Source organism: Phyllostomus hastatus, unplaced genomic scaffold, assembly GCF_019186645.2.
Source record: "Phyllostomus hastatus isolate PE091 unplaced genomic scaffold, TTU_PhHast_1.1 phas_contig_80, whole genome shotgun sequence".
Classification (NCBI taxonomy): Eukaryota; Metazoa; Chordata; class Mammalia; order Chiroptera; family Phyllostomidae; genus Phyllostomus; species Phyllostomus hastatus.
In genome coordinates, this window is record NW_025333960.1 from 12,286,451 (window position 1) to 12,305,002 (window position 18,552).

The 18,552-nt window shown below is 37.9% G+C and overlaps 1 protein-coding gene across 1 annotated transcript in view; it reads left to right on the forward strand.

The window, feature by feature from the left end:
- L3MBTL4 (L3MBTL histone methyl-lysine binding protein 4) overlaps window positions 1-18,552 on the forward strand; it is a 418,336-nt gene that overhangs the window by 300,196 nt on the left and 99,588 nt on the right. Inside the window, exon 16 of the mRNA XM_045850314.1 lies at window positions 12,497-12,567. Within this exon, the coding sequence (XP_045706270.1) occupies window positions 12,497-12,567 (71 nt within the window). The remainder of the gene's footprint in view (window positions 1-12,496; window positions 12,568-18,552) is intronic.

Genomic DNA, 18,552 nt, shown 5'->3' on the forward strand with positions numbered 1-18,552 from the left:
CAAAAACAAGTATTTTCTCAAAAAGATTGGAGGCTGCTAAAGGGTAAGAACCAGTTTTCATTATGCTTTTGTTTTTTCACTACTTTTTACATTATAGGTCTTAGTAAATCTAAGTTGCCTGATTCAGATACATACATTAGTTTTCCTCTTAGAATCTCAATCTCTTTACCTATAAAGTGAAGATAAAGTATGAGGCTTAGAGTTTGACTACAGGTATATACAGGCAGACAGAGTTATAGCTATATATCTGGTCCTGGCACATAGTATAGACTATTGAAATACTAGTCCCATATTATTTTCATTTTTATAAAACTTGTTGATTTTAAAGTCTTTCAATTGGACCAGTTCTAGTTATATACGTACACCACATATCTTTGTACCAAAGATAGAAATGTAAAAGTTTATTTATCTGAATATCATCCAGAATCTGGAACTGCATTAGACCTTTAGTCAGTTGAGTGGTGGTCAAACCACCAAGGCACGCAGGCTCCCTGGTGGCCTGTGGAGGACTGCGGCTGGACAGGAAACCCGCAGGCCCTCTGGGCAAGTTGCCTGCTGTGCAGGCTCCAGATGGACCCTGAGGAACCTCTCACCAGGTATGACAATACTAGTGCTCAACAACGGGGAAGGATTTAAAAGATTATCTAATCCAACTTTTTCAACATAGAAATAAGGATATCAAAGCAAAGAGTTTATTTTTCTGTTGACACTGTCAGTACTTGCAATGTGTCAAGCCCTTTGATTTCCAGGTCCTTGTTCTGCTCACTATTTCATACCTCCTCCTACCCCAGAATTAAGATTCAGCTGTAACAGGTTGGTTTATGGCATTTGAATACCTGAATGACATTTACCTTGCTGAGTCAGAATCCTGATCGTAGCCAGGCCCTAAAATTGGGCATATTCATTCATTCAACATTTGTCCACTGAAACAAATATTTAGAAAAGTACTATTCTAAGTCCTAGTGATACAGCAGTGAACAAAACAGACTAAAATCCTTATTAAATCCTTATTAAGCTTTCGTTTAGTAGTAAGAAAATCACCCCAAGCTAGGAAGTAGCAGAATGAAGATCTGTACTCAAGCAAGATGACTCTAGTCCCTGCAGACTTGGCAGTGGGTATGTGGATTCACTCATTGCATCAACATTTATTCATTCAGCAAATATGCGTGGAGCTTCTACTGTTGCCAAATGGCAAGTCAGGTGCTGGGGACATGGGGGTAACCATAACAGCCACATCCCTACAGGGAGTATATTTTCAGGCAGAGAAGATGGAAGAGTAAAACAAAAGGAAACCATAAATGAAGAGAAAATCACAGATTGGGATGGGTACCATGAAAGAAGTAAAAGGGTAATATTCAAAATGCCTTCAGCCATTATCGTCTTAAAGTCCTAGGGACCACAAGCAGATCCAGGCCATGAAGGAAAAAAGGGGGAGGACTCTGTTTTCTATTTTGCAAATTGAAAATGAAATGAGCTATGTCAAGATCAGCTCGGGAACGTAGACGGAAACTGATGAGATGAAAGGACTCGGCCCTCACTGGCGTGCACTTGCCTTGCTTCTGCTGGCACTTCCATTATTGCCCTGTGTTTCCTAAACAAATGCTGAAGTGTGATAAAATAACTAATGTATGCCTTAAAAAGGCCCTTTAAAATACTTTTCTGAACTGATTCTCTTAAGGCATTTTATAATTTATTGTGAATCTCAGGATTTCTGGAATCCTGCCTTGGCCTGGCCTCTTGGTAATTAAACCCATCTACTGCTGCAGAATAGTGTGAGCCAAAAATGCTCATGGTTCTCTGCATAGGGAAATATCAGTGTTCTTGTGCCACAGAAAAGCAAGTTTGTTGCCCAGGCACCAGCGGGTATTTTTTTCTCATCTACATACTTAATCTAGTTTTAAAATAATTATTTCCCATTCATTGTAAATAATACAGCTAGGACATTTAACCTTTTTTTCCCCTAAGTAAAGCAATGTTTGCACATTATAGGAAAATTAGAAAATATAGATTAACATAAGTAGAAAAATTAAAAATTAAAAAAAATGATACCCAGACCTTTTCCTATCAAACAGTACAACTTAAAAGCTTATAAAAATGTGACAAAATTCCTACTTCAATAATTCAGGTAATATAGAAGTTTAAAAAATAACAAATTTTCACTCCCCACTCATTAGCTCTGATGCTGCATCTGAAGGTTATACGTATGAATAGATTGTAACATTGTCTTCCACACTTTTTCTGTGTGTATATATATATGCAGATATGCCAACATACATCCACTCTTTTTTTCAGATTTCCTTAGCTTTTTTTAAAGTATATTTTATTGATTATCCTATTACAGTTATCCCTTTTTTTTCTCCCCTTTATCTCCCTCTGCCCAGTACCTCCATTCCCTCCTGACTTCCCCCATCCATTAGTTCATATCCATGGGTCATACATACAGGTTCTTTGGCTTCTCCATTTCCTATTCTATTCTTAATCTCCCCCTGTCTGTTTTGTACCTACCATTTATGCTTCTTATTCCCCGTACCTTTTCTCGCTCTCTCCCTCTTCCCCTTCCCACTGATAACCCTCCATGTGATCTCCATTTCTATAATTCTGTTCTTGTTCCAGTTGTTTACTTAGTTTGTTTTTGTTTTTTCAGGTTCAGTTATTGATAGTTGTGAGTTTGTTGTCATTTTACCGTTCATATTTTTATCTTCTTTTTCTTTTCTTTTTTTTAATGAAATATTTTTATTCTTACAATAGCACTTTCTTTCTCTGGAGACTCATATGACAAGTATCCAAACATCTTTTCAAATGTGCAAATTATTCTGAAAACCATGGAAATTATATGTGAAAGAGAATTATTATCTGGATCATTTTCTTGTTTTTTATATTAATCATTGCTCAAGTACATTTTTCTGCCTTTTACTCCCATTCCAGCCCACCCACCCATCCCTCCCCACCTCCCTCCCATTACCCCCCCTCACCCCCAGTTTTTGTCCATGTGTCCTTTATATTTGTTCCTGTAAACCCTTACCATTTTCTCCTGAAATTCCCTCCTCTCTCCCTCTGGTCACTGTCAGCCTGTCCTCTATTTCAGCGTCTTTCACTATATTTTGTTTGTTTCTTTGTTTTATTGTTCAGGTTCCTATTAAAGGGGAGATCATATGGTATTTGTCTTTCACTGCCTGGCTTATTTTGCTTAGCATAATGCTTTCCAGTTCCATTCATGCTGTCACAAAGGGTAGGAGCTCCTTCTTTCTTTCTGCTGCATAATATTCCATTGTGTAAATGTACCATCATTTTTTGATCCGTTCATTTACTGAAGGGCACCTAGGTTAATTCCTGTGCTTCGCTATTATACATTGTGCTGCTATGAAGATTGCGGTGTATAGGTTCTTTTGGATTGGTGTTTCAGGGTTCTTAGGATATAATCCTAGCAGTGGAGTTGCTGGGTCAAAAGGTAGATCCATTTTTAGTTTCTTTAAAAAAATTCCATACTGTTTTCCAGAGTGGTTGTACCAATCTGCAGTCCCACCAACAGTGCACTAGGGTTCCCTTTTCTCCACAACCTCTCTAACACTTGTTGTTTGTTGCTTTGTTTATTATGATGGCCATTCTGACTGGTGTGAAGTGGTATCTCATTGTGGTTTTAATTTGCATCTCTCTGATAGCTAGCGATACTGAGCATCTTTTCATGTGTCTCTGGATGCTCTATGTGTCCTTCTTGGAGAAGTGTCTGTTCAAGTCCTTTGCCCATTTTTTAATTGGGTTGCTTGTCTTCTTAGAGTGGAGTCGTGTAAGTTCTTTGTATATTTTGGAGATTAAACCCTTGTCTGAGGTATCATTAACATATACGTTTTCCCTTACAGTTAGTTCTCTTTTTATTTTAATACTGTTTTCTTTAGCCATACAGAAGCTTTTTATTTTGATGAGGTCCCATTTGTTTATTCTTTCCTTTATGTCTCTTGCTCTAGGGGACATATCAGTAAAAATGTTTCTGTGTAAAATATCTGAGGTTTTCCTGCCTATGTTCACCTCTAGGACTTTAATGGTGTCACAGTTTATATTTAAGTCTTTTATCCACCTTGAATTTACTTTTGTGTAAGGTGTAAGTTGGTGCTTGAGTTTCATTTTTCTGCATGTAGCTGTCCAGTTCTCCCAACACCATTTGTTGAAGAGGCTATTTTTACTCCATTTTATGTTGCTGCCCCCTTTTTCAAATATTAATTGACCATAGAGACTTGGGTTTATTTCTGGGCTCTCTCTTCTATTCCATCAGTCTATGTGCCTGTTTTTATGCCAGTACCAGGCTGTTTTGATTACAGTGGCCTTGTAGTATAGTTTAGTGTCAGGTATTGTGATCCCTCCTACTTTACTCTTCTTTCTCAAAATTGCAGCAGCTATTCGGGGTCATTTATGGTTCCATATAAATTTTTAAAGTGTTTGTTCTATGTCTGTGAAATATGCCATTGGTACTTTAATAGGTATTGCATTGAATGTGTAAATTGCTTTGGGTGATATGGACATTTTGATGATGTTGATTCTTCTAATCCATGAACACAGTATATGTTTCCATTTGTTTGTGTCTTCCTTGATTTCCTTCCTAAATGTTATATAATTTTCTGAATACAGGTCTTTTACCTCTTTGGTTAGGTTTATTCCTAGGTATTTTATTTTTCTTTTTGCTACTTCAAATGGGATTTCTTTCTTGATTTCTGCTTCTGCTGTTTCATTGATGGTATACAGAAATGCCTTTGATTTCTGGATATTGACTTTGTATCCTGCTGTTTTGCCAAATTCATTGATTAGGTCAAGCAGTTATTTTGGCAGAGTTTATAGGATTTTCTATGTACACTATCATGTGATCTGCAAACATTGACAGTTTTGTTTCCTCCTTTCCAATTTGGATGCCTTTTATTTATTTTTCTTGTCCGAGTTCTGTGGCTAAAACTTCCAGTACTATATTGAATACAAGTGGTGAAAGTGGACAGCCTTGTCTTGTTCCTGATCTTAGTGGAAAAGATTTTAGTTTTTGCCCATTGAGCATGATGTTGGCTGTAGGTCTCTCATATATGGCCTTTATTATGTTGAGGAATGCTCCCTTTATTCCCACATAGCTGAGTGTTTTTATCCTAAATGGATGCTGTACCTTATCAAATGCTTTTTCTGCATCTATTGATATAATCATGTGGTTTTTGTCTTTGCTTTTGTTTATGTGATGTATTACATTTACTGATTTGCGAATATTGTACCATTTTTGCATCCCTGGGATGAATCCCACTTGGTCATGGTGTATGATCTTTTTAATATATTGTTGGATGCGGTTTGCCAGTATTTTGTTGAGGATTTTAGCTTCTTTGTTCATCAGTGATATTGGCCTGAAGTTTTCTTTCTTTGTTGTGTCTTTATCTGGTTTTAGAATTAGGAGATCCTTTGGCTATGTATAGTGTTAAGTGTGATCTTCCACCCCACCAGCCATGTTTTAGAAAGGATGGAAAGAAGATAAGACTGTTGTTGGGAAGGAAAGGATTGTGAGTTGGATCTAGAAGCAGTGAGGCCGTGTGAGGTCAGATTCTGAGGTAGGGTGGGAGTAAGGAATAGTAAATAGGAGTAGTGTTTAAAAGAATAGAGTTGAACACTACAATAATAGAGTTCAGGAAATTTCAAAGTGGGCTGAGATCTGGGAGGGGTTTGTATAGTATTTACAACTGTATGAAATAGGTATTATTTACAGTAATATTAGAGCAAAAATCATATGGCAGAATCTATAAGATCTAGATAACAAGAATTGGGAGTATAGAACCTTGAGTAGTGTACTAATGAAACACAAATGAAGGACAGAAAATTAGCAATGCACTATGGATGAGCTAACAGGGGAAACCTATCAAATGATACAGTATAACCAGCCAAGCAAAGAAGACTATACAGAAAAACAAAAAATACCAAAATACTATTAAAATAAAAAATGTAAGAATAATGAGAAAAAGGTAATACAATTTTGCCATAACTTGTGAGCTCAAAAAAAAAAGGGAAAAAAAGCAGAAGATGGAATGCAGGAGAGATAAATTTGGAAAAGAAAGAATAACACTAGGATGAAAGGAAGAGAAACATAAGGAATTGAGAGACATAAAAATAATAAGAATTAAAAAATAAAAAGTTACTTAAAAAAGATAAAATCAAATAATCAAACAACAGCAATAACAAAAACAAAACAAAAAAACCTCTTGTTGGTTTCTAACTGGCAAAACCAATTTTTTCTGTACTTGCTGGCTTCAGCAGGCTGAGGGGCATTTGGAAGCTTTTCACTCTTCCTGGTCAGAAGTCAGTCTCTCAAGTACTGTCCCCAGGGCTAGCTGCGCACTCTCCCCATAGCCGATCTGGTGTCTCTCCGAAGAGCCCTGGGTGTGGGTGTGGGTCTCCATGCTCCCAAGCATGCTCTCCGGAGCTCACCGCTGCTCGCTCCCAGGCTCCGGGGTCCCACAGTGTGCCGGCATCTTTTCCGGGTTCATGGTGTAAGCTCCGGGGGGAATCGTAAGGGGGCACGCACTTCCCCGAGTTCACCACCACAGGCTCCAGAATCCCGAGAAAGCCCGTGCCCTTTCTGAGTTCAGGGCTTTGGGGCCTGTGTCTTCCACAAAACCACACTATCTCGGGGTTGGGGGTGCAGGGGCATGGCCAGGCTGCCCTTGGTTGCACAGGCTGCGGCACTCACTCTTCCCAGGGCTATGCGTGGGTGCACGCAGCACCTGTGTGATTGTCTCTCAGTTCCCACTCCCCTCTCTGTGCCTTCAGCAACAAGGCCTCCCCTTGCTGCCCAATCCTTGTTTGGCCGGGGGGAGTGGTTGATTCCCTCTCTCCTGGGTGCCCTTAGTTAGACCCTGGGGCACAGGGCTTGAGGGCTGCAACCTCCCTGGTTCCCACGCTGATCCCTGGGCCCTCATTATCCTGAAGCAGTCTCCTTACCATCTGGTTTTTCAATGTCCGCTATAATTTTTGATGTCCTGTTTTCATAAATATTGCGATATTGTTGGCCCCTTGCTCTGTTCCTCCGCAGATTGGCCAGTTTCTCTCCCGTGCGTAGGGAGAAGGGAAATCTGCTCCCTCCTACCACGCCACCATCTTCTTTCCTCCTATCTTCTTTTTCTTAGAGAAGTCCCTGTAACATTTCATGTAATAATGGCTTGGTGATGATGAACTCCTTTAACTTGACCTTATCTGGGAGGCACTTTATCTGCCCTTCCATTCTAAATGATAGCTTTGCTGGATAGAGTAATCTTGTATTCACTCTTTTAAAAAAAATACGTTAATTTTTGTTAATGTTTCTTTGAAGTGAATTTGTATCACTCTGGGTAGATTATGGTATAACCATGTTAAATATTGAGAAAAATCACTGCATTCCTAGAAGGTTAACATGGGAAGAAATATTTATAAGATCCTGACATTAAATTCTGAGGTTTTAATAAAATACACACACATTTTATCCTCAATTTATAATGGTAGACTGACCAAGGCACCTGTAAATAAATCAACATTTTTGACCAGAAGAAAAGCAATCTGGTCTTGAACTTTTATTTTTATATAGAAATGTTGTGAAGATGTGGACCACTAAATACCCACAAAGAAAAAAGAAACTCGCCTTGTCCCTGAAGGACAGCCATGCACAAGTGCCATTCACTGACACAGAGAGTGCCTGACAGTGAAAGATATTAGCTACAAGGGTGTTTTATTTATCTAACAATATGTCGTGGATCATTTCCCACACAACATAATGGATTTAGTGCATTATTTTTAACAACTGTCATATTCCACAGTGTGAGCATGCATCATCTCACTCATTCCCCTGTTGACAGGTATTCAGGTTGTCTCCAGTATTTTTCCTCTTATACATAGTGCTGCAGCAGACATCCACATATGTGTGGTATTTACTTTTGCTTTATAATGCAGTATTTTTAAAAGTTTCATTACTTTTTATTTACAAACTGAACATATTGTATGACTCTTTCTTTAGATTGATAGAGTCTTACAGGTCCCTGATGTATTTTGCTTCACTATAAATTTACATATACAAATACACACACACAAGCATATATACAGGGTGGGGCAAAAGTAGATTTATAGTTGTGAGTATGCAAAACAGTGTATTCTTGCATTATTATTTATTAATTATATTATTTTCCATATGACAACCATAAACCTACTGTGTTGCACCATGTGTATGTCCATAGGAGACTTTTGCAGCCCTCATGATTTGCCCCCAGCCTGAGCATCCACCTCATCACACAGCACATCACATCACTAATTCTTCTCACCGCTACCTTCTATGTGTCTGTGCCTTTACCATGTCCCTCTCTGTAATTCCCTTAGTAAAATTTGTTTTGAGGTTTGGGTCAAAGTCACCTCCTCTTGAAAGCTTTTTCTAACTTCTCCAACCTTTAAGCAGAAAATCCCTTCCTGCTCTGTGATCCCATAGTAATTTCTCCATTTCTGTGTTGTAACCCCTTTCTTGGTCTCCTTTGTGTGACAGTCGGCAGCACACACAGCCGTGTCCTCTATTGGATTGTCAGTCTCTGGGTCATAGGCACCATCATGGCTGCATGTAGGAAAGGTCCAAAGAAATGTTCATTGGACTTGGACAATTTGTCTAAAAATAATGGGTAGTCAGAGCCCAATATTTGCCTTTCAAGCCCTATTGTAACTAAGTACAGTTAATAAGGCAATTTGGGGAACAGATAGCAATGTAAAATAGTCCCATGTGGTATGGATATTTTGGCCCTAGGGACCTTGTCCTTTACTTCTAAAACAGGGGTCAGCAAACTTTTTCTGTAAAGGGCCAGATAGTATGTTAGACTCTGCCAGCAATAAGATCTCTGCTACAATTACTTAGCTTAACTGGTGCATAAGCTGTCGTAGACAGTAAGTAAATGAATAAACATGGCTGTGTTCTAGTAAAACACTATTTGCAAAAACAGGCAATGGACAGGATTCGATTCATGGGCACATTTACACTGACCTGAGTTAAATTTAAATTCTGGCTCTTCTGCTTTGACTCTTCTGTTTACTCTGTGACTTTGGGCAAGCTACTCACTCTCTCTGTCATTTTCAACAAATGAACATGAGATTCATAGTACCTCCTACACGCTAGGCATCTAGTTCAAGGCCTAGCACTTACTGAATACAGAAATGGTAGCCACTAATTTGCCATGTTAAAAGTAGTGGAAGCATAGAAAGAGGGTCAGAGAACATGCAGTCCCTTTTTTCTCAACAGAAAGTAGCAAAATCCTAAGGGAAAGGAAGAGGAAAGCTCTGGCCGGTGTGGCTCAATGGATTGAGTGCCAGCCTATGAATCAAAGGGTGACCTGTTCGATTCCCAGTCTAGGGCACATGTCTGGGTTGTGAGCCAGGTCCCCAGTTGGGGGCATGTGAGAGGCAACCAGGCATTAATATTTCTCTCCTTCACTTTCTCCCTCCCTTCCCCTCTCTAAAAATAAATAAGTAAAATCTTTTTTAAAAATTGCCCCCAAAGAAAGGAAGAAAAATAGTGGATAGCAGAGGTTATTGTGTGACAGTGGTAGGTCTCACCAGCAGAAACAATAATCCTCTAAGTCATATACACTCCTCTATGGAATGAACCAGGACAGACAGACAAGGAGCTGGACACTTGCTGCAGCAACAGCAATACTATTAGTAAAAGATTTTGAAGATTGTTTTGAGTGCCTAGAACTCTGTTAACTATGTAAAAGATATGAGCCAGGCTTCAAGAATTACTGGTGAAATAGTTATACCTGCAAATTTCATTGATATTACCTCTTTAGGTAAAGTGGGAACAAATAGGAATCTTTGGCAACTTACTAACTGTAATTATCTCCAAACATTTCAACTGACTATATGCAATTAACTCTTTCAAGATGTAACACTTCAGTGCCTTTTTCCCCTGCCATCAAGATAAAACATCCCTCCACTCCCTCACAAAAAAGATAAAGCCCAAATACTTGAAAACAACATGCAGGGCTCTCCACAACTTGGCTCCAGCTTACTCTTCCAGCCTCACTTTTGATCCTTTCTTTCCTTGCACAGCACAGATGCTTTATCCAAGTAAGTTGATTAGCTTAATCCTGTCCCCAGAACACTTCTTCCTCACATTTTGCTTATGCCCTTTCTAGTCCAACCTAATTCTCTAGACCTATACAAACCCATCAGTCATCCATATCCCCATTCTTTCAGGACCAGGCATGCTGAGTCCTCTACATACAACCTGACTAACCCATTACCAAGCAATACCAATATCCTCCTTCCAGCTGCCAGGAGCATTATCATTATTCTCTCTCTTTTTCTTGTGCCCTGCTTGTGACCTCTCCTCAAAGCTTCCTGTAAGTGCTCAGGAAACCCTATGTTAAATAATGAAGATGGTGTGTACACTAGAAGGAAACCTGGATTTGGAGTTTGAAGGCTCCACTTTATGTCCTAGCTCCACCATCATCTCACTGTGTGTCCAAGATGGGCAAGTGGTTTCATATCTCTGAGTATCAATTTATGTACTAGTAACAAAGGTCCCATAGCTACATTGTAGAGTTTTTAAATGAAATGAGGTTAAAATGAAAGCAAGAGTCTGGGAGTCCTTGTGAGGTACCTACCTCACTCAGGAAATGGAATGGAATCTGAACTGTTTAGAGCTTGGCTTGGTGTATCTCCCTAGTGTTGTAACCATTTTGAAAGTGAGAACTATACTTAAGCATATTTGTGATTAATTGTAGTACCTGGCATATTTATAAAAAGCTACTCAAATTTATTTGATGTATTTTTATACCACATTTTAAAATCCCCATCAAAATTATATAAGGCATGCTAGCTTCTGTTTTTTAATTTTGTAAGCTAGAACCAAGATCTTCATCAGCATATAATGCAGAGGGATGCTTTACGATGGTTTGAAGATCAACTCAGTTTTATAAATTTTTAAAGCTTGGGTGAAAATTCCCAAGGTTTTTCAAAAATGTGTACTTACAGCTAAAATACTTTTCAAGCTTAATTTTTGCAGAATCAATGCTCCATGCGCACGCTGTGCTCCCGGAGCTCCACAATGATGAGCATCTCCACCAGATGCCCCTGCTTAAGTTTAAGCCCTCTTTACCTAGTTCATATTCTTCCCTACAAGAATGTAAATTGAGCCTGAAGACACATATTCCTGATGATATATAGAGAATATAATGAAAATTATACATATTGAATTATGAAAATATTCCACACATTCTTACACATGTGCAAGAGGCATGAGAGTCTGTAGACTATTTTATAATGTATTATTTCATTGATTGTTCAGAACAGACCCTTTAAGGCAAATTCTGTTTCCATTTTGCAGATCAGGAAACAGTCCTGTAGAATTTAAATATGCACCCTGGGTCACAAACTTAGAGCACAGATGCTAAGACATGGAGCCAGGTTTTCTTACACTAAGTGTACTGGTATCTGCCTTCCACCACAGGCAACTAACTCCCCAGAGTTAGTATGCTCCACAGTAGCTATGTAGGACCTCCTTTTAAGGTCCAAAATTGGGATTTCAGTAGAAATTTTTTCTGTTTCTTGAGGGGTTTTTTCATGAAAAAAAGTCTTAATTGTTAAAAAAGATAAATTGAATGTTTCTACCATGCATACATGTATATGAAATATATAAGTAAAATTAACTCAAATCTTGTACAAGTCACTTATCTTTATCTGTAAGGTTTTAGTAACTGAATCAGATTCCTCACCTAAATCAGAGATTGAAACAGAGCTTGTCTGCCTGACTCAGAGACCTACCTACCCACGGGGGTAAATGAGTTGCTATGCAAATACAGGCACAAAATACGTTTGCAAAGCAAGGCGTTATAATTTTCATTAAAACCATAAATATCCCAGATAAATTAATCAACTGTCTCAAGTCCTGTCTTCCTAAAATGAATTATTGGGTAATTAGCAACACTTGAAAAGTTTTATTTTGAAACTACCATATTCGTTACAAACTACAAACCTCAAGATTTTATAAAGTTCCAGGAGAGTTACAAATTTAGTCCTTACTGCATACTGGAACATTTAAAAGTTAATTAATTCTCTGACATTCAACAATGTAACTAAGTTACTTTATACGGTTGTTTGAGCACAACGTATATAATCTTCTGATTAAAATAAGTGCTAGAATCATCAGTAGCAATTATTTACCCACCTACTGTCCCTAATAGCTCCTCCACAGAATCTGAAGAGATTATTCTCCAGATAGTTATAGAAACATTTGGCAATAAGAGATGGTGGAGTAGCTTTTAAGTTTTAGATTTCAAAGTTAGAATTTCTGAAAAAAAAAGTGTGTTTTAAAAATATTAAATTGAAGAAAAATTCTAAGAAGGTTCTGTGCGGCAAAATACCTGCTAATTCACTATTGTTTACCCCGTGGTTTCTATTTAAATGTGTGCTGTTGTCGTTCATGATTTATTCCTACTTCACAGGATAATGAATCTAGATTTTATTTCTGTTCCTTGTCCAGACTTGTACAGCAGGCAAAGTGTTTGAAAATCAAAGAAAAAGAAGATTTTGACTGGGATAAACTCTTCAGAGGTAAAAACAAATACACTAGCAAAAACACAGACTTTACTTTTCATTGTGAAGATGTCTTATTTGTTTGTTTGGCTGGTTTTACCATTCCAGTAGGGAAAGGTGGAAAGGGCCTGCCTGATATCAACATACTTGTGTCTAGCCCAACTCTATGAATAAATTCTGTCACTTCACTGCTCTGAACTTTAATTTTCTCATTTTTAAAGTGAAAGGACTGGACTCTGTAATTTCTGTGGTACTCAGTCACAACAGGACAAATCTACACCTAAAAGTCTCAGTGGTAGAATCTTTTTCTGCCATCTGCAGAGGGCACAGAGGGAAACCAGAGTGCCTCATTGTACTTGTGTAAGTTGGACACTGGGAAATGTACCTCATTAGTAAGGCAGGCAAGAAGGTTATTGGAAAAAAAGTTTAATTATTAAAAGCTGAGGGATTATCAGAGTATAGGAAAAAGAACTACATGTTTTGATTTAATTATGTTTCTTTCCAGTCAAGGCTCAATATAGACAAAATCTCATCTATAATTTGAAGTCCTATTGTAACAAGCTAAAGAATAAATTTTCCCTTGGTTGTGTTGATTTAGTGAAACAATTTTTATTTGGTCAAACATAAGTAATTTGTAAATAGTATCATTATCTCTTTAACCATAGTAGTTCCATCCATATGTTTTCATCTCCCAAAATATGGTAGATCTGTTTATCTTCTAGAGAAAAAAGCAAATTAGTGAGTTTTCTGCTGACTTGGTCAAAAGTGCAAGGAATTAGCCCAATTTGATAGCACTGCACTTCATCTCCAATGCAATCACCCATTCTACTTTTCTTAAGGGAAAAAGAATGTCCTTGGCAATCATTGAACAAAAGGGATGTAACTCCTTTGAGCAAAGCTAACCTGCTCATTTCAGGCAAAACCCAGGCTCAGCTTGTGGTTGAAAGAACTTGGCCACGAAGGGAGGAGGAATCTTTTCCTTAGAAAGTAGAGGGCAGTTAAATTACTTTGGTTTCTTTGTGCATCTTCACATTTCTCCCTAATGGGAAGAATTTCTGTGTGATGTCACTGGTTTGAACAGTACTTTACATAAAGCAAATAACTGACACCTCAGAAACTGCCTCATTCAAATGTTCTAATCCATTTTACAAAGCCTTTGTTCCACGAACAACATGTTTTAGAATGATACATGGGGCCCTAAACAAGTGTCAGTATATTAATTCATGTTTTAACACTTTTGAAAATATCTCCATGGATTAATTATTTATGTGTTCCTGTTAAAACAGACAATTTTGTGATTCACATAGTAAAAGTAGTAATGAGTATCATTTCTGTAGAAACAGAAAAGATCAATAGCAAAATGCATTTGCAACATGTGAAAGATGAAATCTCTAACTTGTGTAATGTGCACTTGTTCTTTTCTGCATCATTTCTGAAGAGATTACAAACACATGTGTTTGTTTCTATTCATATACTATGTTCTTTAGCTCAAACACATGTGTTCCTCACAGTGCGGGTCTGTGTTCACAGGCGGGATGGTCACAATATCGGGTGTGCACTGACATGCCTGCCTGAGCAGGGCAGCAGTTAGCAGCCGGGGGCCTGTGACACTCTCTTGTTGCGAGAATGCCTTCAGGAATCCATTTGAGTCCAAGAAAATTGACAAGATTAGCACCTGCTTTCTTTGTTGGCCTATTGTCACATAAACTGGCTCTTCCTTATATTGAGTTAATAATCTTGCTGTAATAAAGCTCATTTTCTCTGGTTCTAACCTGGATGAGACAAAATAGGAGAATAAGTATGTCACTGCTGTGATAGTGAATGATCATTTAATGTTTTCCTTTTGTTTTTTTATAAATCTATAAATCTGAGAATAATTTCTAAATCTGTACCTTTGCTTTTTGTCTGTCTGTTTTTTGGTCTGACCATAGATTTGAATAAATGTCTTCTTAATTCATTAGTTTGTTTTTTTTTTAAGAAAAATAGACTAAAATTTGTTCTTTGTTTTCCCTATGAAGGAAAATACTATACCTTTGACTTCTTTCATAATTTTTTTTATTTTTCAATTCCATGATTAGACATTTATAAGACTTACTAAGTGATCACCCTGATAAGTCTAGTACCCACCTACACCATACACAGTTATTAGAATATTATTGACTCTGTTCCTTATGCTGCACTTTACATCCCCATGACTGTTCTATAACTACCCAGTTTGTACTTCCTTTTTTAAAAAATTGTTGACACTATTACAGGAGTCCCCCATTTATCCCTTTCTCCCCCTCCACTCAGACCCAGCCCCTGGGCCTCACCACATTTTTGTCTGTGTCCCTAGGCTATGCATGTGTGCGTGTATGTTCTTCGGCTTTGTGCACACAGGCAGCTTACAGTCTTCATATCTTGGGTATGTTTTCTGTTTTTACTTGGAAACATCTTTATTGTCTAAATCATTTTATTCAGATATAATAAGTTTTGAAGTACAAATTGGTTGAGAAAAGCATGATTATTTAAAAGGCTGTTTAGTAGTGAAAGGGCAGAAGTACAATAAGTTGGAGTTTGTCTCACTAAGGTTTACAAGCAAGCTCATTGAGTGTCCCACCTAAGTCATGGCAAATGGTAATCAGCCTTTGTGCCTTTTGTTAAGCAAGTAATGCGTGAACATATATAGTTGACATTTTCGGGGGTACCACACGTTCCTTCTCTGGGGTTGAGTTGGGTGTCTGTGCAGTGGCCTGTCAGGTTTTTCCCTTTGTCCATGAGTGTTCCACAGAGGCCTGCACAAAATGTCCTTAGAACATAAGGTGAGAGAGGCTGGTGAAAGTGCATTTACATTAAGTGTAAAGGACCTGTTCATGTAAGTGGTCTGTCCTTCTGCCTCCTGAGAGAATTCTTGAACCAAAGCTACATGGTACCCCAGACAACAATGCCGTCCTGGCTGCTACTCTGCGCCGCCCCAGGGCATACCTTTGGAATTGTGGAACACTTAACAGAAAACGGTTTCTTTTTTACTATCGGTTATTTTTGGATTCAAATGTGTAACTAACGCTCCCTTCCTTAAAAATCCAAAAATTTTATAAAGCAAAAAATGCAAGAGATAAGCCTTGTTACTAAATGCTTTATTGATTTTGGATATAATAATCCACCTTTTTGTTTTTGTTACCAGTATAGAATCATGTTTTATTTGGTGATCTATAATTCACTTTATTTTTCCACTTGCTGATATAGTTTATCACTGCATATACACTACTAAATTCTTTTTTTTTTTAAGTAAAAATTGTAGCCACACCCATTTAGTTGCCACTTGGGTCATGAAATAGGAGCTGACCGGGAACCTACCTCATGCCACACAATATCCAGCTCCTGCCAGGACAGTTGTTCTTCTGATTTGGCTCACTCACTGTCAGTTACTCTGTCACTGTTCTGAACATTCTGTAAATGAAGTCGTAGAGTAGGTTCCCTTTTATGGTCGACTTCTTTTGCTAACATGATGTTTGTGAGATCCATCCAAATCATGTTTTTTAAATTCTCATTACTGCATATTACTGAATTTTATGATGATATCACAGTTTATCCATCTGAATGTTTGTTGCTTACAGTTTGGCCCTCTTACCAGTGATGCTCACTAGGAGCATTCTAGTATGTTATTTGGTGGATATGTGTATGCATTTCTATAGGGTATATACCTAAGAATGGAATTTCTGAGTATATGGGTTTGCATAAGTTCAGCTTCAGGATCTACTGTTGAATATTTTTACAAAGTGGCTGTAACAGTACATTTCTCCAGCACGTTTTGGGAATCTCAGGTACTCTGCATCCTTGCCAGCAGTTAGTTTTTGTCTGTCTCTGTAGTTTTAGCCATTCATTTGGGTTTACAGTATTTGTTCATGCTTTTAATTTTGCATCTCCCTGAGGCCTGATGAGCTTGAACACATTTTCATGTTTATTGCTATTTGAATATCTTCTTTTATGAAGTATCTTTACCACTTGTCTTTTAGGCCATCTTTTTCTTCATCATTTTTTTATTGTTGTCTGAATTCGATTGTCTCCATTTTCCCACTCCCACTTCCCCCCACCTGACCCACCCCCACCTCCCACCCTCAATCCTACCCGCCTTTGGCTTAGTCCATGGGTCCTTATACATGTTCCTTGATGACTCTTTCCCTTCTTTCTCTGTTGTCTCCCTTCACCATCCCCTCTGGTTACTGTCAGTTTCTTCTTTATTTCAATGTCTCTGGTTGTATTTTGCTTGCTTGTTTGTTTTGTTGATTATGTTCCAGTTAAAGGTGAGATCATATGGTTTTGTCTTTCACTGCCTGGCTTATTTCACTTAGCATAATGCTCTCCAGTTGCATCCATGCTGTCACAAAGGGTAGGAGCTCCTTCTTTCTCTCTACTGCATAGTATTCCATCATGTCAGTGTACCAGTTTTTTGATCCACTCATTTGTTGATGGGCAGTTAGGCCGCTTCCAGCACTTGGCTATTGTAAATTGTGCTGCTATGAACATTGGGATGCATATGTTCTTTTGAATTAGTGCTTCAGGATTCTTAGGGTATAGTCCCAGCAGTGGAATTGCTGGGTCAAAAGGCAGTTCCATTTTTTAGTTTTTTGAGGAAATTCCATACTGCTTTCCACAGTGGTTGCACCAATCTTTATTCCCACCAACAGTGCACTAGGGTCCCCTTTTCTCCACAAACTCACCAGCACTTGTTGTTTTTTTATTTATTTATGATGGCTATTCTGACTGGTGTGAAGTGGTATCTCATTGTGGTTTTAATTTGCATCTCTCTGATGGCTAGTGATGCTAAGCATCCTATCATATGTCTCTGGGCCCTTTGTACATCCTCCATGGACAAGTATCTGTTCAGGTTCTTTGCCTATTTTTTAATTGGATTGTTTGTCTTCCTGGAGTGGAGTCGTGTTAGTTCTTTATATATTTTGGAGATCAAACCCTTGTCCGAGGTATCATTGGCACATGATTTCCCATATGGTTGGTTCCCTTTTCATTTTGCTTGTTTTTTTTTTAAGCTGTGCAGAAGCTTTTTATTTTGATGAAGTCCCATTTGTTTATTCTTTCCTTTATGTCCCTTGCTCTAGGGAACATATCAGTGAAAATATTGCTTCATGGAATATCTGAGGTTTCCCTGCCTACGTTCTCCTCTAGGACTTTTATGGTGTCATGACTTATATTTAAATCTTTTATCCACCTTGAATTTATTTTTGTGTATGTGGTAAGTTGCTGGTCTAGTTTCATTTTTCTGCATGTAGCTGTCCAGCTCTCCCAATACCATGTGTTGAAGAGGCTGTTTTTACTCTGTTTTATGCTTTTGCTCCCTTTGTTGAATGTTAATTGACCATAGAGACTTGGGTTTATTTCTGGGCTTTCTATTCTGTTCTATTGATCTATGTGTCTGTTCTTATGCCAATACCAGACTGTTTTGATTACCGTGGCCTTGTAATATAGTTTGATGTCAAGTATGGTGATACCTCCTACTTTGTTCTTTCTCAAAATTGCTGTGACTATTCAGGGTCATTTATGGTTCCATATAAATTTTTGAAATGTTTGTTCTATATCTGTGAAATATGTTATTGGTATTTTAATAGGGATTGTATTGAATCTATAAATTGCTTTGGGTAGTATGGACATTTTGATGATATTCTTCCAATCTATGAACACAGTATACACTTCCACTTGTTTGTGTCTTCCTTAATTTCTTTCTTCAGTGTTACATAGTTTTCTGTGTACAAGTCTCTTAACTCCTTATTTAGGTTTATTCCTAGATACTGTATTTTTCTTGTTGCTATATCAAATGGGATTTTTTTCATGGTTTCCATTTCTGATATTTCTGGTGTACAGAAATGCCTTTGATTTCTGAATATTGACTTTTTATCCTGCTGCTCTGCCAAATTCACTTATTAGGTCAGGTAGTTTTTTGGTGGAGTCTGTAGTGTTTTCTATGTACACTATCATGTCATCTGCAAAGGATGACAGTTTTACTTCCTC